This window comes from Bos indicus x Bos taurus, chromosome 6 (assembly GCF_003369695.1).
Source record: "Bos indicus x Bos taurus breed Angus x Brahman F1 hybrid chromosome 6, Bos_hybrid_MaternalHap_v2.0, whole genome shotgun sequence".
Taxonomy (NCBI): domain Eukaryota; kingdom Metazoa; phylum Chordata; class Mammalia; order Artiodactyla; family Bovidae; genus Bos; species Bos indicus x Bos taurus.
The window spans coordinates 15,674,565-15,700,664 of NC_040081.1; the positions used below are offsets into that span (position 1 = coordinate 15,674,565).

Here is a 26,100-nt window from a genome sequence, read left to right on the forward strand (position 1 = left end):
ATCTAGTCACTTATGTTTTTAAAAAACAAACCAAGATAAAACTCCAAGTTAATTCTGATATATACTACTGATCAAAGGCCACCAAGCCAGACCATAGACATATTATAAACCCTGAAAATGGAGAGAATAAAGTAGTTAACACTTGTGACTTACGGTGACACCATTTCCCATCAGGAAGCAGGACATATCCCTCAGGGCATGTGCAGTAATAGGATCCAGGGATATTTTCACAGTCATCTGTGTAGCCATGATTCCGAAAAGCACACTCACTGACATCTACACCGTGGCAACAGCAAAACAGTCAGAAGGTAATTTTTGGAAATAAATTGTAGTATCATTAATACGTGAGCAATAAGTAGGGTATCTCACACCTCTGCCTGCTATAACTGACTGCAGCAAGACAGTTTTTGCTACTTTGACAAGGGGCGAAAGTACCCCAATGTTCATCGCAGCACTGTTTATAATAGCCAGGACATGGAAGCAACCTAGATGTCCATCAGCAGATGAATGGATAAGAAAGCTGTGGTACATATACACAATGGAGTAGTACTCAGCCATTAAAAAGAATACATTTGAATCAGTTCTAGTGAGGTGGATGAAACTGGAGCCTATTATACAGAGTGAAGTAAGCCAGAAAGAAAAACACCAATACAGTATACTAACGCATATATATGGAATTTAGAAAGATGGTAACAATAACCCCGTGTATGAGACAGCAAAAGAGACACTGATGTATAGAACAGTCTTATGGACTCTGTGGGAGAGGGAGAGGGTGGGAAGATTTGGGAGAATGGCATTGAAACATGTATAATATCGTGTAAGAAACGAGTCGCCAGTCCAGGTTCAATGCACGATACTGGATGCTTGGGGCTGGTGCACTGGGACGACCCAGAGGGATGGCATGGGGAGGGAGGAGGGAGGAGGGTTCAGGATGGGGAACACATGTATACCTGTGGTGGATTCATTTCAATATTTGGCAAAACCAATACAATATTGTAAAGTTTAAAAATAAAATAAAATTTAAAAAAAATATAGAAAGCAAAAAAAGAAAAGAAAATTCAATTATCCCAAAAGCCACCATTTAAACTGTCACAGTTTATTCTTTCAAATATAGATTTTCATATCAAAATTACTCTTGGGATAAAGTAGCACTATTTCCCCTGAAAAGATATAGCCATTTAAGGAAGGCCCATGGAAAGTTCTTGACAAGGACAAGACATCCCACGCTCTGCTCTTCAGCCTTCTCAATGCTGACAGGGGTCCTTTACCTAAACTTGGGAACATTCCCCAGCAGTTTTACTCTGGCTGAAACCCAGCCTTTCAGATCACCGTTCTATGCAATGGCTCTCATCTACTGGTCCCATGTAAGCAGGGGGCCACAATTAACAGGAAGAACCCAGGTTTACCTAAAGTCTCATCCCAACTAATTCCACTGAATTCTTTTTGTCAGTACTTCACTGGCCCTCCCAGGAGAAAGGACACAGCATTTCTCCCTAGGTTCATTACATTGAGTCTGGAGTCTCAAAATAGGAAAAGCCTAATATAACCGGCCCTGGCACAGTCTTTCAAGATCCTGAACAAACAGTTACATGATGAGATGTGGGAATCACATACTCTTTGAGGATCTCTTAAGAGAGCTAAAAAACTTGACAATACTGACATTTTGCACACCATCAAACCAAACCCATGGAGGTCCATGGAGTCCACTCAGAGAATTCCTGCCTTATATTCATCCCTGCGTAGCCTCTGAAAGTATTTTATCTAGGAACAGAAGATATAAAGGAGAGCTGAAAGTGCGACAAAGGCTTTAAAATTGGGGGGAAAAATAACATTCCTTTTCTGGGGGGAAAATATGAGGAAATTTGAATTTGGTTTCACACTGAAGCTCTTGATGACCCACGCAAGACCAGCCACTGGCTAAGCTGAGCTGAGCTTGCTCACCAGATTACCTTCACAGTTCTTTCCATCTTGGCTTAAAGTGTATCCCTCTGGACACGTGCACACTTGGGACTTAGGCTCTTGCTCACACATGCTGCCACTGCAGTTACCTTTCTTCAGTTTGCAGAGTTTCTGATCTAAAAGAGAAGACAGTTAATTTGGTGCAGAGGTGTGTTTTGACAAGGATGGTACATGATCCCTGCCTGGTTCTTAAGAACTCCAGTCTTCCTGCGACATCAGCAGGAGTGTTGTTTCACAGTGGTGGCACTGCTCTAGGGTCAAACCATAGCCCAGATTACTCAGCATTCCAAAGCCCATTTATTTCTCTAATTGTACTCCTCCTACAGTAGCTCTCAGGAGGAACAAAGTGTGTATGTTAGTAGCTCAGGCGTGTCCAGCTCTTGGCGACCCCATGGACTGTAGCCTGCCAGGCTGCTCTGTCCATGAGATTCTCCAGGCAAGAATACTGGAGTGGTTTGCCATGCCCTTCTCGAGGGGATCTTCCTGACCCAAGGACTGAACCTGGGTCTCCTGCATTTCAGACAGATTCTTTACTGTCTTAGCAAACAGGGAAGTCCTAGTTCTCAGGTTAGGACATACAATTAAATGGAAATGTCATTCTTTGGGTTATAAACACTAAGTACAACTTAATAGCTTTATCTTCTTGACCTGCTTTTATGAAAATATGTATTTATTTAAAAAAACAAGGCACAAAACAAATGTTTTTTTGTTTTTCTGATGCTGTTTCTTGTTGAAAATGCTGAAAATGAAGTATGTTTAAGAAGCAAAAAAGGTACAAAATTAAGAACACAATTTCTTAAGTATATTTACAGGTCAGATCTATATATTTATCTATTTTTAGGGTCATTATGTAAAGAACAGCATCTTTAAGACAATATATTCTATTGCTATATGTCATATCCTCAAATTTCTGAGTTTATTGCTGCCAGCATTTCTTGTTTCATAAAACAGCCCAATGTGAGTAATAAAATCTGCTCAGTGAGGTAGGTGTTTGGGTTAAATTAGCCAAACACACTGAACAACAAATGGCCAACCTGGTACCTTTGGTTATCGGAGTCCTGGGCTAAACTGGCAACACATATATCCCTATCACAATTTGCTCCTCATTTTTTTTTCTGCCAATTTTAATGACTTTATGAAATACTATGGGATAAGCTTGAGTTTGAGGGCAGCTCTCAAGGTTCATTTTGGAGGCCAGAGCCCTGGCAATAGGAGACGGCAGGGGAAGAGGATTGGGGCCATGGACCAGGAGTCCTGGCATAAGTGAGATCAGTGACAGCCTGAATAATTCGAGGAGCCAAGGACCTACGGAAAGGACCACTGAAAACCCAGCCTTCTGTGAAAGAAACAAGCACAAGCAACCAGTCAGCGAGAGCCTAAGCACAGCAGTGCGAGAGGCCTAAGCTGTCCTCCATGTAGGTTTGTTTTCCTGGTCTCTGTTCATCTATTAGTACCTAGAATGATGGCACCTAACTCTGACTCTGCCCCTTTCCTTCTACTTCAAGTCACTAAACACATTCCTTGACCAACAAACCATCACACGTGCATACGTCACTAAGCTGTGTCCGACTCCTTGCAACCCCATGGACTGTAGCATGCCAGGCTCCTCTGTCCATGGGATTCTTCAGGCAAGAATACTGGAGTGGGTTGTCATTTCCTTCTCTAGAGGATCTTGCCAACCCATGGATGGAACTCAGGTCTCCTGCATTGACAGGCAGGTTCTTTACCCCTGAGCCACTTGAGAAGCCCAAAGCATCACATGTTGAAAACATAGTCTTGTCCCCTTGAAAATGTTTGTAATGTACATTGAGGTTTCGTGGGGGGCATGTCACCTTCTAGAGATTCTGACCTGATAAATGAAGGAAAAGGCTCATCTTCACCAGAATCTAGAACAACTGTGATGGTAGGACTCTTCACAGCACATTTTAAGCAACGCTGGCCTAATATGTTAAGGGAACACCCCACTTTCACCTAAGTTACCAACACCTCCTTTTAGCTAATCTGTGTTATTTCTCTGGTTAAACTTGTTTACTCAGATCTCTTGATAGAGTTAAATGCACAATATTTCTGATTGTTTAATACTACTGCAATACTACCAAGTCAGGTAAGATTTACACGGCATAGTTTTGGATATTGATTCTAAAATTTTTGTTTCTTGTCCACAGTTTTTATGCCAATTACACATTTAGTTACATTGTTCATGGTCCCACATGCTTCACATATCAACATCTTAATTAAGAAAATTAAGAACCAAATGACCCAGTTTTTAAAGTAAGTGATTAAAGTCAGAAACTCAAAGACATATTGGAGACAAAATGTACCTACTTCAATTTCTAAAAAAGAGCATGTGATTGTCTTAACTGTACTTTTTATAATATTTACAAGTGAAAATCAACAAAAATCCAGAAAGGTCTGATTCAGCCTTTTAATACCACCAAAGTGCTACCACTTTCTTAAGGTAACAAAAAATTGAGGAATCATGCTTCCTATAAATATCTTTTATAAAAATCTTTCCAAACCAAGCATGATAGATGACCACTGCACTTAAGAGTTGGGAAAACTGAGTTCTGTCTCAGTTCTGCTTTTATATAAAATCACTTTATCTCTTTGACTTCAGTTTCCATGAAATAAAAGTGTTGAAGTAGATAGCCCCTGAAATCTCTCACTGAAAAAAACATTATGGTTCTATACAGAATCAGATGTTTGTTGTAAATTCCTCTAAGTTTACATGTTTAAAGATTCTCAAACCTTAATTACTGCTTATAAATGTTAAGGGATATTCAAACTGATTTCTGAGGAAAACAGTGAGTGTCTAGGGTACAGGAAATTGCTCTTTCATCTATATCCATTGTTATTTATCTCTTTTCTTCTTGTACTTTTCTATTACCTCTTACTTGCTCTTCTGTGTGTTCTTATCATTAACATTGCCATTATCATCACAGTTATATATGTATATGCATGTGCATGTATGTATCTCTTTTTCATTAATCAATAAGCTTTTGAAGATATGGCATGTATCCCATTCACATTTATAGTCCAGGTAGTACCTAACCTGGTGCCTTTTACCACACAGGGGTGCTACAAACATCTGGAAAACATGCACAAAAGTCTGTGCTAGTGAAACCTGCAACTTAACTCCCTTCCTTGGTTTTTCCTTGAATATCCAGTCAACCTCAGAGTTAGAACTCAAACAGATGGTCAGTACTCTTTTACTATACCACAATGCTGATGGTTTTACTGATACTTATTAACAATATACAATATTATTCAATGGTGAACATACGAGAAAAGCAATCACTATTGTACTCTGAATGGTTGTGTTAATGATGTGACCTGAATTCACTCAACACCTAAAAGCCATTTTAGGAAGTGGCAAAACAGAGGATTGAGAGCTGTATTTTGCTTAATCTCCTTAATCTTCTGCTGTGCTTTAGCCTCAAATTAGGTTGAAGCCAGCACTCAGAATGCTGCTGCTGACCTCAGATAACACCCCTCCCGGAGCTCAGCAAGTGCAGCCTGATTACCTTTGAGATCAAATTAAAGCTCCTTAATCATGGAATTTAATGTCCACCCCCACCTGCGCCTTCAATAACTATCCAGCACACCCTCATGAGCTTTGCTACAGCCAAGCAAACTATAGATTTTACCTTGGGCCGGTTTTGAAACAACACATGTGGGATTCCCGAGCCTGCTTCTTTCCACTGATCACACCTTTTTCTCAACCTCAAATTCAGTGTCAGATTCACGTCATCAACAAAGCCTTTCCAGTCTCTTCCATTTGAAACCATTCACTTGAGTCATTCTTGTAACTAAATATTTAGCAGCCCCAATGGTCACAAAATTTGACTAATGTTTTATAAAGCATTTATATTATCACATGTATATTTTCATAACAAGCCCTTGAGCTGTGTAGAGCAATTATTGTCTTCATTTTATAGATTATGAAATAGTATCTTAAGGATCACATATAGATAATAAGGGGTAGGACTGGGACTCAAATTCCAGTCTTCAGTGATACACCCCATCTCCTTAATACAGATAACATGTATGTATGTACATGTATGTATGTATACTTATGTGTGTGTATATAGAACAATGGGTTTTATAGAAAAACACATTTATATTAGTGATATTATATATTAATATATACCATCTACTGATATATATCAGTTATTAACATATTAACAGATGTTATACTATATTTTTATATAATATATAAATTATATGTACATAGTATATTTTTCTATAAATGTCCATGATTTTTGTTTTATTTATTTATTGTCTATTTCATTAGTGAGTTTCCTGAATCAATGGTTCACTCACCTTGCTCAAAAAACCTCCCAAACAGTATAATATAGGAGTTCTTTGTTAATAGAAAAGAAAGAGGAAGAAACAAGAAAAGTTATTCTGTGCTATTGTAATTCCTAATTGTAGTAGAAAATCACTTAGCCAGAATTTAGCTACTTGGTATCATTATCCATCTAAACCTAAGAATCAGAAAGTAAACAAATCAACAGCCTCTGAGCAGTTAAAAAATGAATGCCTTTCACTCACAGAAGAGCCTTAACTAAAGGCCCACTCAGTGTTCGTGTATTTTAGACCTGTTTCTGAGGAGCTTGTCCCGCCCACAACATGATGATGGTATGCAGCCCTCCACCCATCTCCTCACTGCCACCCCTCACTCCTCTCCACCCAAGGCAGGGTGGCTACCTGATTCCAGAATTCTTTCTTGCTGAGCCCAGACACAGCCTAGGCCCAGCACTGCAGACCACTAAGGGTTAGTTACTGGTCACTTTTCCCACCACTAGATGCCTCATGTCATGACTCTTCTTGAAGAAAGATGGCATAATTTAGAGTGTAAAAATGATAACTGCAACGAATAAAAACATGTCAAATATTTTTTACATCCTTGAATTTATAAAGATGCTTTACAAAAAAAATAAAAAGTTCACCTCTGGAGGATACACTAACCCTTTATTCTGAAAACAGATAAAGTAAGGGAAAGATTAAATCAAGCATTTAATTTACCTTTTTTAATAAAAGATGCTCCTCAGGGAAATCATATACCTGATTGGAAACGTTCTTCAACTAATAAAGCAGTAATAGAATTAGAATGTCATTACTTCAAGCTTCTAATGAAAAAATGGCTCTAGACAATGATAATCAATAGCTTGTAAAGCCATTATATGAAAGGCTGAGAGGAAACTCTACAATGGACTGACCAGGCTGGTAACACCTAAATCCCTGACCTATCTTTGAGCATCACAAGGAGAATGGAGACCCAGCCGCTACATGCCCTCTGGCCCGGTCACTAGCAGCACACAGTACTACCTGAAGTACCACTTATAGAGTACTCTCGCAAAAAATCTGAATCTGATCAGGCTTCTAGGCCAAAGCCACCAGGTTATACACAATCATGTTAAATGATACCACAGGATAGAATCTGCAAAGTCTAGAATGTGGGGAATTCTAAGGGACAAGATCTGGATTCTTCAACAAACAAATGGCAGGGAAAAGCCTCAGAGAATAAACAGAGGCCACAGCGAGGCATATGGAAACCACCAAGAAGAGACAATGGCAAGAAAAATAGAAAAATGATAGAGAGCTATTCAAAGTATTTAAAAGGCAGCTGTTTGGTGTCAAGGCAAACTTGCATTAAAAAACCCAGCTTTGCCTGAAGTCAGTCCTATTCTTGCCCCAGTGGTGTGTAATCTTTGCAAATGTGATCCTTATCATTAAGAAAATATCTATAACTATCTATAAATGTTAGGAAGCTATAGAAATCCATAATTTGCTAAAATTTCTAGAAGAAATAACAGATCTATAACAGATCTGGGTACTCAAATTGATCATTTAGACTATATGAAAGCAGAGAATGTAAGTGTAGGCGAGGACATGGAGAAACTGGAAACCCCGCGCTCCATCAGCAGGAATGTAAAATGATGCAGCCACTGTGGAAAGCGGTGTCATGTGCCTTCAGAAAACTGAAAACAGGATTACCACATGATCCAATAATTCACTACTGACTATAATTCATAAGAATTAAAAGCAGGGTCTCCAAAAGAAATTTGTATACCCACATTTTTAGCACCATTATTCACCATAGCTAAAGGTGGAAGAAACCCAATTATTCATCAATGAATAAATGGGTGAGTAAAATGGAAGATATACATGCAATGGGGTATTATTCGGGCTTAAAAAGGAAAAAAATATCTAACACATGCTACAAAACAGATGCATCTTAAGGACATCGTGCTGAGTAAAATAAACTAGTCACAAAAAGAGAAATACTGCATGATTACACTTATAGGAGGTACTTAGAGTAGGAGTCAAAATCCTTGAAACAGAAAGAACAATAGAATGGTGGGATCCAGGGACTGAGGAGAGGCAGAAATGGGAGTTGTTATTTAATGGGTGGAGAGTTTCAATTTTACAAGATGATAACATTTACAGAGATGAATGGTGGTGATGGTTGCATACACACACACACACACACACACACACACACACACACCATAAATGAACTTAATGCTACTGAACTGTACACTAAAAATGGTTAAGATGAGGGACTTCGCTTGTGACCCAATGGTTAAGACTCTGTACTTCCACTGCAGACGGCATGGGTTCAATCCCTGGTTAGGGAACCAAGATCCTGCATGCCACACGGCACAGTAAAAAAAAAAAAAAAACCTAAGATAATAAATTGTATATGTATTTTACCACAATTTTTAAATTTCAGAAAAACTACATGAAAAAAATACTTATATATCTAGGATGATTCTTTTCTAGAAGTTTCACAAAACCCCAAGGTTTTATAGTAGAAACCCTAGCAATCACATAATCGAAATGAATCAGTTGCACCTGGACAGCTTTAGCTACACTAGCTACTTTCATAAACAGGTACATTTTTAGGCAGAAGCAAGTCTTCTCTCAGAATTAATGACATTCAGCAATATTTCTGTGCATGAAATGAATGCAAAGTATTTTAATAGTGTTGATGACAGATGTCCTATATTTTCTAAAGAATATGCTCTTGAAATTCTCTTATGAATTTTAAACTGGAAACAGCATTTTAAAGAATTACAGAAGAATGCAGAATTATTTGCACCTTTTTCAAAAGAACATCTGTGAGCAGCAAAACTATAGTTGCAAATTCCCCGAATGTTGAACTTGAAATAATGTCATTAACATTATATACAAAGTTCCCACACTGGCTCTGAGATTCATATAAAATCTGCCTTTCATATTTGTGCATTCCACATCTGCAGATTCAACCAACCATGGATTGAAAATATTCTTTAAAAAAATTCTGTGAAGTTTCAAAAAGCAAAATTTGAATTTGCCGTGCACCTGCGATGGTTTGCATAGTATTTACATTGCATTTACAGCTATTTACACAGTATTTACATTGTATTACATATGATAAGTAGTCTTGAGATAATTCAAAGTATAAGGATGTTAGATAATATGCAAGTACTATTCTGTTTTATATAAGGGACCATTGCAGCCTTGGATTTAATATTGGTGAGAATCCTGGAACAAATCCCCATGGGTACAGAGGGATGGTTGTAATTGTACAGCTGTCAAGGCAGCCACAAGAGCACTGTTGCCTCATGGGTTTAATCATGACAACAAAAACGTGAGATCAAGTCAGTCTCTTTTCAGAGAGCCAGAGAAGAAAGAGAGAGACTCTGTGTATGTGTGTGAGAGAGAGAGAGGGAGAGAGAGATTGATTCCTGAGTTCCTGAATAGAAAACATTTTTAAAAGAAAAAATAAGATCTGGGTCCCATTGATCTGTGCAAACTGAAGCTTTTAACCACAAGCATGCCATGGATAGACAAGAATATGCCAAATTACAGATTTTCCCAGAACAAGTTAGGCAAATCTAAGATATGAAATTATAGACAATAGCGAGGGTAAGTTGAGGCTGCAGCATGGTGTCAGTCTGCCTGGGTTCAACGCCCAGGTCTACCCCAGTGTGACCTTAAACAAGCATTTGTGACATTGCTGAACCTCAGCTTTTAACCCATAAAATGTACTAATAATCACATGATTTGTGGGGTGGTTAAGATTAAATATATTAGAGAACCATTGGAGACAGAAAACTAGGAAGCGTTGCTTTTTAGAAATGACTATGAAAGCTTTTATCATTGCTATACCCTTAAGGGCCTAAGCTCTACACTTTTTGAAATTTTAGGGAGAGTGAGCCTATAATTTCAAGATAGCTTAAATAGCAAAATTTGAGCCACGTCTTCCAAGTGCCATTCTTCATAAATCTATTTAGAATCAAGCTTAAAAATCACAACCAGCAAATCATTTTCGTAGCCTATATGGCAACTGCACACTCTTCTATTTAATTTTTCAGCACTGCTTTATTATAAGACATAGCTTGCAAAAAAATAATAAACTATTTGTATTGTAAGCTGAAAAGAACGAGACTCATAGAGTAGATCTGCAGCAGTCTCTTCTGAGGATGGCATGAAAAATAGACGTTTCAACTGTGCCTTTAGATTCACAATCAGGTTGATGGAAACAAATAGCCCCAGATCATTCAGCTTAAAACCTAGATAAAGAAACAAACAATCGGCCAACCAGAGTTATAGAACTGGTATAGAATTTAAAGACTCAAGAGACGGTTTTCTATAACAGGTTAACCTGGGGTATCCTCTAATGCACATTAATGAAGTCTCCTTTATATACAGTTGGGAAGGTCCCCTGGAGGAGGAAATGGCAACCCACTCCAGTATTTTTGCCTAGAGAATCCCATGGACAGAGGAACCTGGCGGGCTACAGTCCATGGGGTCACAAAAGGTCGGACACTGAGCGACTAATACTCAGATTAAATGAGATAAATGAGATAACATAGCCCAGAGCAGATCATTCTGCACCCATTCTATACTCATGACTATTCCTATTATTTCTAAGAGCACTACAACCTGTGCCATTTCTCTATTTTACCTCCTATTCAGCAGCCTATGTGATCCCCAAATCTGTTAATCCTAGCCCAGATCTTTTTCCCTGAAACCTAGACCAATTAACTAAGGAATTTTTAAAAAAAGTCTCTGAAGCACAAGAGAGTCTAAAAGATTGAAAAAGACTCTCACTAGAGCTTCCCTAGTGGCTCAGACAATAAAGAATCTTACTGCAATGAGGGAGACCTGGGTTTGAACCCTCCAGGGAAGATCCCCTGGAGGAGGGCATGGCAACCCACTCCAATATTCTTGCCTAGAGAATCCCATGGACAGAGGAGCCTAATAGGCTATACAGTCCATGAAGTCGCAAAGAGTCAGACACGACTGAGTGACTAAAGCACAGCACAGAGCTGAGCTGCAAAGATCTGTTGCAGGGAAAATTGATTTAAAACACTGGGATTCATTCATAATATACAAAAGGGAGCAGCCCCCTGAAGACTATCTGGTAAAGAGTTGGGGTAGGGGTTATAACATGTAAGGAAGGCAGCATGTACTCAGATATTAAATATCTTTAGAACTTGTTCCTTGTGGTATTATTTAGGGGAGAAGGTGTCAAAGGGTGTTTTTTTTAATTCTTTTTTTTACCTACTACAGTTTATTAAATGTTCTCTAGGCTGCAGTCCATGGGGTCGCAAAGAGCTGGACACGACTGAGCGACTTCACTTTCACTTTTCACTTTCATGCATTGGAGAAGGAAATGGCAACCCACTCCAGTGTTCTTGCCTGGAGAATCGCAGGGACGGGAGAGCCTGGTGGGCTGCCATCTATGGGGTCGCACAGAGTTGGACACGACTGAAGTGACTTAGCAGCAGCAGCAGCAGCAGCAGGCACTAGAAATATAATGGAGAGTTGTATTCTCTGTCTTCATAGGAGGAAGCTGAGGAAGTCAGACAATTACAGCAAACCATGATAAGTGCTCTGTGATGGGAAATCTGTTATTTTCTGAAAAGAGCTACTGAGGCTCCAGTGAGCTGGTCAGGGAAGGGGTTCCTGAAAGAAGAGATTTTGGAGCTATTACTATTTCTTAGAGGATGAAGAGTAAGTCACTGCTGTGAATTAGAAAGAGTGTTCCCAGGGAGTTCCCTGGTAGTCTGAAAGAAAGTGAAAGAAATTGTTCATTGCTCAGTCATGTCCAATTCTTTGTGACCCCATGGACTATAGCCTTCCAGGCTCTCTCTCCATGGGATTCCCCAGGCAAGAACACAGGAATGGGTTGCCATTTCCTACTCCAGGGGATCTTCCTGACCCAGGGATTGAACCTAGGTCTCCCACACTGCAGGCGGATTCTTTACCGTCTGAACCACCAAGGAATAGTGATTAGGATTCATGGCTTTCACTGTCTCAGCCTGGGTTCAATCTCTGGTCAAGAAATGGAGATCCTGCAAGCCGTGCAGTCAAAAAAAAGGAGAAACCATGTTCCCAATCATGCTGAAAGGCTGGAGGAGAGAGCAAGCATGCCTCCTAGGGTAAGAGAAAAATCAAAACTTTGAAGATGTCTGCAGCCCTGACGATAAATGAAACTGAGAAACAGGGGCCCTGTGAACCAGTTCAATAAAAAAGAGACTGGGTTTTATTACTGGCAATTGAGTGTTTTAACCCAGGAATGACAAGATTGGGTTCTCCTTTTTGAAGGGTGATGCCCCCTGCAGCATGGCAGAGGGAGTCAGGGACACTAATGAAGTGGCCCCCAGGGATGGAGAGCTGCCGAGAGGGGCACAAGCCAGTAGGTGGTGGAATTGCTAGGTGTTGGAGAGTGATCTCACAGGGATGGATCTATGCCTAGGGATATGGAGATTAAATGCCACTCATCAAGGCCTACACCTGGAGGTCTTCAACCAGATACTGGAGGGAAAAGAGCTTGGCAAAAGGGAAGGGAAAGTAAGTGAGTCAGTCATTCCTTCTGTGCCTGAAGCACTTGCAAGAAATCCAAGTAGAAATGCTCAGAAGGCAGATAAATGTGGGCCTTGAGAGGCAAAGGGGAGCTGAGCCTGAATATGTACATCCACTGTGCCCCTTTGCTTGGCGTGTCTGAGCAACTACATGAAGCTTTGTGTTAGAGTCCAGTGAGGGGAGAGGGAAAGAATGCTAAATCAAATTGGCCAAATAGTGATAGGCCTGGTTACACGTTAAATTACAATCTAACTGCAAAGGAGAGCTTTTGAAGGAATTTAAGTAGAGGAGTTAACCCCTCAGATTTACCATTTATAAGCAAGAGGAGAAAATGAAAAGATTAAGTGGCTGCTCCAACAGGCCGGATAAGACAAGCCAGCTGTTTGGACTATGGTGGTGGCAGTGGAAGAGAGAAGTGGACATTTGAGATAAATTAGAATGTAAAATGGAAAGGATTTGGCAGTAGGCTGAAAATTGGGGTGAGGTAGTAGGAGAAATCAGGGATGATTCCTAAATGTCTGTCTTGAGTAAGTGGAGAAGTGGGGAGTACGTGCCGGACCTTGTTTGAGGTCAAAGATGACTCACCAGATGCCCAAGCATCACCCTCTGCCTTGGGCTATACGAGTGGACGAACCACTTTAATTCCACTGGGTGGCACGAATGACGAGTTGAGGGTGATTTTAACCATATCCTTCCCTGTGTGCTTGTTAGCTATCCAAATTGTCTTCTTTTTCCATGTTGAATAGAAGATACAATCTCCAAAGAAGGACTCTGCAAGCAGATTGTGCCTAAAACAACAGGAGAAAAGCATAAAGAATGGCAGAATATTTCCTCCTGGATTTATTAAAGTTTCACTTCAACTTATGGTCTGAATTTTAATCACCTACATTTTTAATCGTTTCTCATTTATGGTTAGAAACAAACATTAAGTTTAAATTTGTATTTGTGTAGCCATAATCTGAATTAATAAGATATATTTTTAGCTTCAGATCCATTATCTCATTTTTTTTTTTTTTTTTTTTTGCTACTCAGCATGTAATTGTGGTGAAAATAAAATACAGAAGAAAACAGACACAGGAAAAGAGTGGATTGCTGGTTTCATCACTTTCACATGCCAAATTTCTGCTCTTGCTAAAGGCAGCTAGATTACTTGCTGGCAAGATAGGAAATCAAATGAAACATAGATTTTTCACAAACCACAGGACATAACAATTAAAAAAAAACTAACCAGCATGTGAAAACTATAAGCCAAATACTCTTCAGTTCAGTTCAGTTCAGTTCAGTCGCTCAGTTGTGTCCGACTCTTTGTGACCCCATGAATTGCAGCACGCCAGGCCTCCCTGTCCATCACCAACTCCCGGAATTCACCCAAACTCACATCCGTCGAGTTGGTGATGCCATCCAGCCATCTCATCCTCTGTCGTCCCCTTCTCCTCCTGCCCCCAGTCCCTCCCAGCATCGGAGTCTTTTCCAATGAGTCAACTCTTCACATGAGGTGGCCAAAGTACTGGAGTTTCAGCTTCAGCATCATTCCTTCCAAAGAAATCCCAGGGCTGATCTCCTTCAGAAGGGACTGGTTGGATCTCCTTGCAGTCCAAGGAACTCTCAAGAGTCTTCTCCAACACCATAGTTCAAAAGCATCAGTTCTTCGGCACTCAGCCTTCTTCACAGTCCAACTGTGGTCATCCATACATGACCACAGGAAAAACCATAGCCTTGACTAGACGAACCTTTGTTGGTAAAGTAATGTCTCTGCTTTTGAATATGCTATCTAGGTTGGTCATAACTTTCCTTCCAATGAGCAAGCGTCTTTTAATTTCATGGCTGCAGTCACCATCTGCAGTGATTTTGGAGCCCCAAAAAATAAAGTCTGACACTGTTTCCACTGTTTCTCCATCTATTTCCCATGAAGTTATGGGACCGGATGCCAGATTTTCGTTTTCTGAATGTTGAGCTTTAAGCCAACTTTTTCACTCTCCTCTTTCACTTTCATCAACAGGCTTTTGAGTTCCTCTTCACTTTCTGCCATAAGGGTGGTGTCTTCTGCATATCTGAGGTTATTGATATTTCTCCCGGCAATCTTGATTCCAGCTTGTGCTTCTTCTAGTCCAGCGTTTCTCATGATGTACCCTGCATAGAAGTTAAATAAGCAGGGTGACAATATACAGCCTTGACGTACTCCTTTTCCTATTTGGAACCAGTCTGTTGTTCCATGTCCAGTTTTAACTGTTGCTTCCTGACCTGCATACAAATTTCTCAAGAGGCAGATCAGGTGGTCTGGTATTCCCATCTCTTTCAGAATTTTCCACAGTTTATTGTGATCCACACAGTCAAAGGCTTTGGCATAGTCAATAAAGCAGAAATAGATGCTTTTCTGGAACTCTCTTGCTTTTTCCATGATCTAGCAGATGTTGGCAATTTGATCTCTGGTTCCTCTGCCTTTTCTAAAATCAGCTTGAACATCTGGAAGTTTATGGTTCATGTCTTGCTGAAGCCTAGCTTGGAGAATTTTGAGCATTACTTTACTAGCGTGTGAGATGAGTACAATTGTGTAGTAGTTTAAGCATTCTTTGGCATTGCCTTTCTTTGGGATTGGAATGAAAACTGACCTTTTCCAGTCCTGTGGCCACTGCTGAGTTTTCCAAATTTGCTGGCATATTGAGTGTAGCACTTTCACAGCATCATCTTTCAGGATTTGAAATAGCTCAGCTGGAATTCCATCACCTCCACTAGCTTTGTTCCTAGTGATGCTTTCTAAGGCCCACTTGACTTCACATTCCAGGATGTCTGGCTCTAGGTCAGTGACCACACCATTGTGATTATCTGGGTCGTGAAGATATTTTTTGTACAGTTACTTTTATTTATTTCTTTACTTAATCTTCACAATAATCTCAAGAAATAGGTGCTACTATTATTCCCACTGAAAAACTTCTGCTTCATTGACTATGGTAAAGCCTTTGACTGAATGAATCACAAAAAACTGGAAAATTCTTAAAGAGATGGGAATGCCAGACCACCTTACCTGTTTCCTGTGAAACCTGTATGTGGGTCAAGAAGCAACAGTTAGAATGAGGCATAGAACAATTGATTGGTTCAAAATTGGGAAAGAAGTACATCAAGGCTGTATATTGTCACTCTGCCTATTTAACTTATATGCAGAGTACATCATGTGAAATGCCAGGCTGGATGAATCACAAGCTAGAATCAAGATTGCTGGGAGAAATATCAACAACCTCAGATAAGCAGATACTACTCTAAAGGCAGAAAGTGAAGAGGAACTAAACAGTCTCTTAATAAGGGTGAAGGATGAGAGTGAAAAAGTTGGCTTGAAACTCAGCATTCAAAGAACTAAGATCATAGCTTCTGGTCTCATCACTTTGTGGCAAATAGAAGGGGAAAAAGTGAACGCAGTGACAGCCTTTATTCTACTGGGCTCCAAAATCACTGCAGATGGTGACTGCAGCCATGAAATTAAATTAAAAGTGACCCAGAGGGATAGGATGGGGAGGGAGGTATAAGAGGGGTTCAGGATGGGGACCATATGAAGACCCATGGATGATTCATATCAATGTATGGCAAAAACCACTACAATATTGTAAAGTAATTAGCCTCCAACTAAAATAAATAAATTGAAAAAAAAAAGTCAATTGCTCCTTGGAAGGAAAGCTATGACAAACTTAGATAGCATATTAAAAAGCAAAGATATTACTTTGCCCACAAATGTCTGTATAGTCAAAGCCATGGTTTTCCCAGGAATCATGTACGAATATGAGAGTTGGACCATAAAGAAGGCTGAGTGCTGAAGAATTGATGCTTTTCAAACTGTGGTGCTGGAGAAGACTCTTGAGAATCCCTTGGACTGCAAGGAGATTAAACCAGTCAGTCCTAAAGGAAATCAACACTGAATATTCACTGGAAGGACTGATGCTGAAGCTCCAATACCTTGGCAACCTGATGTGAAGAGCTGACTCATTGGAAAAGACCCTGATGCTGGGAAAGAATACAGGCAAAAGGAGAAGGGGTCAGTAGAGGATAAGATGGTTAGATAGCATCACCAACTCAATGAACATGAATTTGAGCAAACTCTAGGAGATAGTGGGAACAGAGGAGCCTGGCGTACTACAGTCCATGGAGTCACAAAGAGTTGGATATGATCTAGCAACTGGGCAAGAACAAATTATCCCCACTGTATGGCTGTCAGCATAATTGATAACATATCAGGACTGTATAGTTTCTCCTGTCTTTCCACTGACCCTACCCTACTCAGGACTGTACTGTGCAGCAAATAACTTCTGTTGTCAAGGGCTTTGCAATTAATTGTTGTTGTTGTTTTTCAGTCGCTAAGTCATGTCTAACTCTTTGCAACCCCATGGGTCATAGCCTGTCAGGCTCCTCCTCCTCGGTCAATAGGATTTCCCAGGCAAAAATATTGGAGTGGGTTGCCATTTCCTTCTCCAGTGCATCTTGTAATCAACAGATACGGTTTAATAATCATTAGGATCGAGTAGTCTCTATGCTCTGTTAGTCACCAAAAAGTGATGAGGACCTTCATTGTTGTATTTCCAGCACCGACAAGGCTAAGTTATTCCTTCATGACTCTTGACTTAGGAATGCACTTCCTGTTTCCAAGTATGTACTCCTAGACCCTAGGTTAACTATATACTTGTCTCAGTGTCCCCTTCACAGTGTGGAGTGCAGCTACAAATGCTTTCGGATCATTGTCCACCTGATCCCACCCTGTAAGTTACCCAAAAATATACTGATCCACTGATTGTATGGAGTGGCCTGCCTTCTTTTTCAGTCTCAAGATACTTTTTCAATTCAGTGGACACTTCTGTTCTCTCCATCCTCCAATACCTGCATTAAAGGAAGCAGGATGAGAGAAGTCATGCAACCTATCAAAGTCACTCACCTAATACATAGTATATCTGGGACTTGAACTCAAGTCTTTTGGACCCCCAAATCTGTGCTAAACCACTACACCAGTTTAGCTGACAAAAATAAAATTCATTTATCACACAAACTCCAAATGGCAAGTGTTTTATTTTACACGAAAAGTAAAACTTACCTCAGGGAATATTTGCTAAAAAGGACAGAACCCCCGTCATAATCACAGGAACAAATACGAGGATCACCTCCTCCTCTATGGTACTGAATCCAAAAGAGCCGTTTATCAAGCATATCCAATGATACAGCTGCTATTTTCTCTGATGTCTCTAACAGAAGCTTGACTTCCATACCACCAAGATCTGCTCTGTGAAGGCTGCAGCCACCTCTGAAGACCAAAACATAAAACTGAGGGCCAACATATCACAGAGACACTTCAGTGAGTGTCAGGCCACTTAAATGGTTGACTCTCTCAGTGTTTCAGTAGTCCCCACATGTCTGCACAGGACGAGTTTGACTATTTGAATGAAAATTCAGTTCAACAAATACTTATTGCAATTCCATGTTATTTCAAGTTAGAAGGAGAATTTGCTTCTCTAGTGGGAAACCTTGGTAGTCAAGATGCTATTGGTAGAGGGAGCCTGCTTCGATTCCAAGTCCAGGCAAATGCCCTATTGAAAATGGGATTTGTGCACCGTAAAAGAGGGTCTTTGTCTCAATCAGGAGGCCCCGTTGAGTCAAAATGTTATGATTCCTTGACTTTTCATCAGATTTTGAAATATATTTCAATGTCCAAAGCCAACAGAATTTACCTTGCTACTGGATCAACTGCTATATTTGCAGGATATTTTAAGGCACTTAAGAGAACCCAGGAATTGTTTCCTTTCCTATCAGTTACTGTAATGATTCCTTCCTGTTGATTAGACCAAATAAGTTCTTCATTGATCCAATTTATTGCCATTCCTGAAACATTTTTATCTATATCATATACTTCCTGTAAAACCAAAATTTTAAATTGCTATTAGTATTTCTCCATTCACAACAAAATTGTTTATTTTTATATAACTAGGTTTATTGTTTTAAGTAACTTTCATTTTTGTACTTTCCCAAAATTATTTAAATGATAAACCATTGGTAGATACTGTGCCATTATTCAGATGCAGCTATATTCATTCTCCCATGTGATTATTTCTGGGCATAGTATTTATATCAGTTTTGAAATGAAAATTAATTCTCTAAAATGAAAATTATCTCTCTAAATGAAAATTTATTCACAGTCAGTCAGAGTTGTGAATAATTTTAACTACAGTAATGGCAGAATTTCAATTTTATCTTACTACTACTAAGTCACTTCAGTCGTGTCCAACTCTATGTGACCCCATAGACGGCAGCCTACCAGGCCCCGCCATCCCTGGGATTCTCCAGGCAAGAACACTGGAGTGAGTTGCCATTTCCTCCTCCGATGCGTGAAAGTAAAAAGTGAAAGTGAAGTTGCTCAGTCGTATCCAACTCTTAGCGACCCCATGGACTGCAGCCTACCAGGCTCCTCCGTCCATGGAATTCTCCAGTTTATTCAATTCCATTTGCCAGTGGAATTTCCCAGATTCTCACCTGAATCCAATTTCAAGCTTTGCTAAATTCTAGCAAGACTGCCTTGGAGGTTGTGCATAGGGTCATGAAGTGGATTTCACGTTGGGGCCCCCACTTTTCTTCTAGCACCTCCTCCACCAGGTCCTGCTCTTTCTACAAGTCCTCACCCTTCCAGCTATGACCCCAGGATCCTCATAGCAGGGCTTTTCTTTATGCTTTCTCATGATAAAAACAACTTAACTAAACCTCTTCTAATTTCAGGCTGTGCAAGTAAACCAGTCCTTTAACAGGGTGGAGGGTGAGAGATGGGAGGAAGACCTGGTTTGCACCACAGCAAATTTCCGTGGTGGAAATAGTCCCACAATCTGTGGTTTTCAGCTACCAACATGAAGTCACTGAACACAGAGTTGGGCAGAAATCAGTCTCCAGAATCTGTGCTATTCCTACATCTCATACAAAGTAATCTAGCCAATCCATTTAATCAATTGCTAATATATTAATTCATGCAGGTAAACTGTTTGCTTTTTAATGGTTATCTTCTATAAGCAATGTTTTAACCCAAAGGAGGGACTGATACGAGTGGATTTTAGGCTTCAGGCCAATCTGTTCCTAATGATTTGCCACAAATTCCCAACTATCTAATGCTTTTTTCCAGTTCTCTGACAGTAAACCCTCCAGATTCTTAAACTCAAGATTTTGAAGCTAGTCTACAGATGGCTGGAGAGTAATGAGTAGCCATTTTTGTTAAAAGTGAGATTAGCAAGTATTAGAGATGTGATAAAACAAATTATCACCTAATTGAAGGCTTTAGGGGGGTGAAAATTTTGCTTAAAAACAAAAATTAAACAAAAGCACAAAAGCAAAAGTGGGTACTTTGTGTTGGGTATAAATACTGAACGTGAAGCTACCTGCTCTCTACAATTCACTTTCCAGGAGAAAACATTTCTATTAGGACTCATTTAAGGGTTTTACTAATTAAGAAGAAAGATTAAAGAAAAGTGCTTGAACCAAAATATTTTGCTATATCACCTGCTTTATTTTTTTTTTCCAGCATGCAAACACCTTGAGAAGAAAAAAAATTTCTTCCTAAATTTCAGGTGCAAAAACCCATGACAGATTTTAAACAGATAAAACAGGGCTTCTCAACCTCAACAGAACTGATGTTTAGGGCCTGATAATTCTCGGTTTGGGGGACTGTCCTATATATTGTAGCATGGTTGGCAGTGCCCCTGGCCTCTAACACATTCTCTCTTCTCCCCATTCTAGTTGTGACAACCAAAATGTTTCTAGACATTGCCAAAGGTCCCCTGGAGGCAAAATTGCCACCACCTGAGGACCACTAGAATAGAAAATGATGATAAAATAAATAATCTGTCTTAATCATAAAAAGGTGATCTGGCTTATTAAACTTACATCTTTCCGAAATTACATTGACATCCTCACTTTCTCCTTTGGGGACTTCTGAATATCAATGCCACATTCATGGGCATGTTCAATAATGTGACAGCACAGATGCAGATTAAATACCTACATGTGCTGGATGCATATCTACATTGTAATAATTTTCATTTATATGAATGTTACAAATTTTGCTTTATCATTTTTGACAGTCCATTCAAAAATCCCTCAAATGACACAGGAAATGGTACTTTACCTCTTGCCTTCTCCCATTCAAATGAACTCTTTGCAAGAGTTGTCTTTGTAGATCAACCCAATAGATTCTTTCTTCATTGTAATGAAAATCCATGATCACTGATACGCCAGCATCTGCCACCAATTGTTCATAATTTGTTCCTTCCAAATCAATCCTACAGATACTATTTCCATGGGAAAAAATTAAAAAGGGCACAAGACCTGCATGGGAAGAAACCAGTGTATTTTCAATGCTTTTTTGTCCAATTTAGACAAAATACTTCCCCATGACAAATAACACAAGAAGAATTAATTTTTAAGTCCTGATTTTATACTTTAAATAAATATCATTGTTTAGAGGATAAAGAATTCCTGTAGATGTTCACAATTCCTGTAATTCTGTAAATCATCTCCACAAATTGATTGTAAGAAATGAATGTTGCCAAATTATGAAAAGAAAAATGACTGTTTGAAGAGAAAGACACTTCATGGCTTAGGAATATTATATGTTCAAAAAGAAACCACCTACTGTATTCTATTATACAGAGGGTCTGTATGAGTGTCAAATCTAGTTATGTAAATTAGAAATAAAATTGCAGATATTACTGTTTGGGAATGGATCTCTCCCTCCTCTGCAAAGTCACTTCAGTCGTGTCTGACTCTGTGCGACTCCATAGATGGCAGCCCACCAGGCTCCCCCGTCCCTGGGATTCTCCAGGCAAGAACACTGGAGTGGGTTGTCATTTCCTTCTCCAATGCATGAAAGTGAAAAGTGAAGGTGAAGTCGCTCAGTCATGTCCGACTCTTAGCGACCCCATGGACTGCAGCCCACCAGGCTCCTCCATCCATTGGATTTTGCAGGCAAGAGTACTGGAGTGGGGTGCCATTGCCTTCTCCCTCCCTCCTCTAGTCTTACCTTATGAATAGAGCCTCCAGGTTACAGACAGAGAAGAAGATGGTGAAACCTAGAAGTCCTAGGTAGAAGCAGGAAAAACTGAAATGCCATCCATGAAAGCTCTGAAATAGTTTGTTCCTGCTAACATTGCCACATAAAATTTAGGACTCCCAATTAAATTCAAATTGCATATATACTGCATGGGACATCCTTTACCTTTAATAATTGTTCCCTGCTTACCTGAAATTCAAAACTCAAGTAACTGAGTAGCCTATATTTTTATTTGCCAAATCTGAGTAGTGGACCTCCCTGGACACCTTGATTTCTACAAGGCCTTGCCCTGTATCCTAACCCCATACCTGAGACCCTGTTCTGTTCTAGGTGATGACCATCTACCCATTCTGACTCCCAAGTACTCAATACCTGCTTGGGAATCTGATACCTTTCTCTGGAAATTTCAGTAGAAATTCTAGCTGACTTCACACAGAGCTTACCTGTGATGCTGTAAGACAGGGGACAATTTCAATCCCTGCAGCCAGGGTTAGAAAAGGTTGGTTTTCTTGATCTTTCCTGACTGAGATTGGGGAGGCTTCTTCCACTCTGCCTTTAGATAACAATACCAGGTAACCACAAAGATGAGTAGGGAATTAGGAAAGAATTCCAACATATTCTCACTGCCCTGCCAGGGTGACTCCATTCTGTTTTAATATTTCCACCAATAGGAAAAGTCAAAGAAACTAGCAGACCAATCAAATTAATAAAAGCAGAATCTATCCTATGGTAGTTATTTTACTAGCAATAATAATAATGAACTTTTACATCCTGATCTCCTTTGCCCTTAATATAACAACACGGGCTATATAGGCCATACACTACATTTGATGAATCAAAGAGAAAAAAAGAAATCTGAAAAACATTGAAATCCATAAAACAAACCATAGCATTAACTTTAACAGCTTTTAAAAAATATTTATAAAAATACTAAATACAACAAATATTATCTTAAGATTTTTCTCATTCATGGGTGAATTCTAGCATCCAGGGCTTCATCCTAGCTCTCAGAACTAGAAGACCTAGACATGACCTAGCTCGGTGTTTCCCAAAATCGTTCAAAAGAATCACACAGGGTGTTGTGTGATCACTTCCCTGGAGATTCCAATTCAGTAAGTTTGGGCTGAGGACTAGGAATCTGTTTTTTGAACAGATAATCCAGGTGATTCTTTTATCCTACTGAATGTGGAAATCATAGATCTAGTTCAGATGAGAAATTTGATGATGCTTCCCAAAGTCCCACCAACAGTTGGTGGCAGAGTTAGATTTAGAACTCAGGTACTATCTTCCCAATCCAGCACTCTGTCCTGCCTCGCTCTGGGCTGTCATGAGTCAAGACATCACAAGCTTCATTTTACTCAAGTAACTGATTTTAATTCTGGTCCCCTCCAAATGCCGCTCCTATACTGTCAGCATCGTTGTGTGTAAACCAGAGCCTAGGCTGAGTATTGTACAAATGAATTATAATATGATTTAAAAGAAAGTTAAAAGATTAGTCCTGGTGAAATAGTCATTAGTCTGTACTATGCTGGAAATGATAAATACGTTAGTGGTTTTTAAGACTGTGTGGTACAATCTGTGGATGTGTCAGCAGGGTGTGCATGTTTGAACAAGTAAATTCTCCCATGTCAAAGCCTACAGCGTTTATTTTGGGTGCAGTTCAGTGAGAACAAAGTGCATAGGAAATCACTTCTAAGCAACACAAACCCAAAGACAGCAAACAGGTCCCAGCAAATCAAATGGAAACTCTGACTTCTCAACCTGGGGATTAGTAGGGGATCATCAGGAATTAGAAAGGAGTCCAGGATGTTTGGAGCACATCGACAATCTGGGGCTTCCATAGCACAGAGGTTAAACACAAAAAGCGGGCTTTTGATTGAAAGGGTTGGGGTGGGTGGGTGGGCAGCAATATTGTACAACCAGCACCTCTTCATCTGCTCCAAGTTTGGGAGAGTGGCCCCACCCAGGTAAATGAGAAGAGGAATCAACTGTCTACTTTGGGCCTTGGGGGCAAAAGCTCATGGGACCAAGTGAACACATCAAGGATACTGGCAAGCATATTAGCAAGACACCTTAGTCTTCTCAGGCCCACACGGTCACCTGCCCTCAACACCACAGGTTTCCTGCTCTCTGGAGACAGATTGAAGAAGGCTCACAGGACAAAAGAGAAAATAGAGCTCTGGATCTGCAGGATTCAATGACACCCTGAGAAAAGAATGTAGATTTAAACTGCTGCTGCTGCTGCTAAGTCGATTCAGTTGTGTCCGACTCTGTGCCACCCCAGAGACAGCAGCCCACCAGGCTCCCCCGTCCCTGGGATTATCCAGGCAAGAACACTGGAGTGGGTTGCCATTTCCTTCTCCAATGCATGAAAGTAAAAAGTGAAAGTGAAGTCGCTCAGTTGTGTCCGACTCTTAACGACCCCATGGACTGCAACCTACCAGGCTCCTCTGTCCATGGGATTTTTCCAGGCAAGAGTACTGGAGTGGGGTGCCATTGCCTTCTCCAGTTAAACTGATGGGTCTGGTGCAAAAAAGCCTGATGCCTCCTCACCTGCTCCTGCCTAAGCTCCCGATAGGAGTGATTTGTTTCTCCCCAGCAAGGAGCTGACTTGAATATTATCTGTGTCTTATGAAGTGCAAAAGTTTTACTTCACTCTAAAAGTCTATCCTCATCTTTTTTCAATTACAGGACTTAAAAGGGTATACATTTACTTTTTGGGAAATCACAGCTTACTTCTCAACTTATTCATTAGGGTTAAAACTCAGGACAGGTGAGAGAGAAGCTGGCTGACTCAGAAGTAATACATTGAATAAAAACAGCTCATACAACTCAATAACAAAAAATACCCAGACAACCCAATCAAAAAATGGGCAGAAGACCTGAATAGACATTTCTCCAAAGAAGAAATACAGATGGCCAATGGGCACAAGAAAAGATGCTCATCATCGCTAATTATTAGAGAAAAGCAAAGTAAGTAGGAAAGAAAAAGATGTCACTTCATACCCGTCAGAATGGCCATCATTAAAAAGTCTACAAATAACAAATACTGGAGAGAGTATAGAAAAAAGGGAACCCTCCTACACTGTTAGTGGGAATGTAAATTGATGCTGCCACTATGGCAAGAGTATGGAGGGCCCTCAGAAAACTAAACATAAAATTATCATATGATCCTGAAATCCCACTCTTGGGCATATACGCAGAGAAAACCATAATTCAAGAAGATTCATGTACCCATATATTCATAGCAGCAGTATTCACAATAGCCAAGATGTGGAATGTCCGTTAACAGATGAATGAATAAAGATGTGATACAATGGAATATACTCAGCCATAAAAAGAGTGAACTAATGCCATCTGCAGCAACACGGTGGGACCTAGAGATTAGCATAGTAAGCAAGGTAAGAAGGAGAGAAACATATCACTTATATGTGAAATCTAAAATCCAGTACAAATGAACATAACTACGAAACAGACCCTCAGACCCAGAGAACAGACTTGTTGCCAAGGCGGGGTGTGGAGGGAGGGGTGGAGAGGGAAGGATTGGGAGTTCAGGATTAGCAGACGCAAACTATTGTATATAGGATGGATAAACAACAAGGTCAAACTACACAGCATGGGGAATTATCCTGTGATAAACCATAATGGAAGAGACTATAAATATATATGTATAATTGAATCACTGTTGTACAGCAGAAATTAACACAACACTGAAAATCAGCTGTACTTCAATAAAATTTTTTAGAAAATAATAACACATCTAGGAAGGTGAGAAAAGAGATGTGAACTTAAATTGTTACCAAACCAAACTTGGGTCTGCTTGCCTGTGTGCAGTAAGGCTCAGCTGCTGATACCAGGTTGTGGTGAAGGACAGCACAGTGTTTATTGTAGGAAGCCATACAAAGCCTGGAACAGCTAGTGCTCAAAAGCCCTGTACTCCCGATGGCTTTCTGCAAAGCATTTATAATAGAAGGGGGGCGGGGGGGCAGGGGGCGTCCCAGACTGTGAGATAAGCTCACACACAATTCTCTGATTGGTGAGGTAACTGGACAGTGCCCCAGGGGTTAACAATATCAGTCCTTTAGGCACCAATAGGTGTGTGTCGGGAGGGCTATGTGCTCATGGTCATCAAATAGTTAATTACTTCCATTTGGTGGGGGGGGATTAATACCTGTAAAACAACTCAGGAAAAGTGCATCAAATCTGTTATGTAGGTACTTCAG

The 26,100-nt window shown here is 40.0% G+C and overlaps 1 protein-coding gene across 1 annotated transcript in view; it reads right to left on the reverse strand.

Moving 5' to 3' along the window:
- The window catches only part of EGF (epidermal growth factor), a 104,695-nt gene that overhangs the window by 59,460 nt on the left and 19,135 nt on the right, over positions 1–26,100 (reverse strand). Inside the window, 6 exon segments of the mRNA XM_027545434.1 lie at positions 154–276; positions 13,408–13,610; positions 17,891–18,089; positions 18,092–18,117; positions 18,522–18,703; positions 20,954–21,153. Of these exon segments, the coding sequence (XP_027401235.1) occupies positions 154–276; positions 13,408–13,610; positions 17,891–18,089; positions 18,092–18,117; positions 18,522–18,703; positions 20,954–21,153 (933 nt within the window).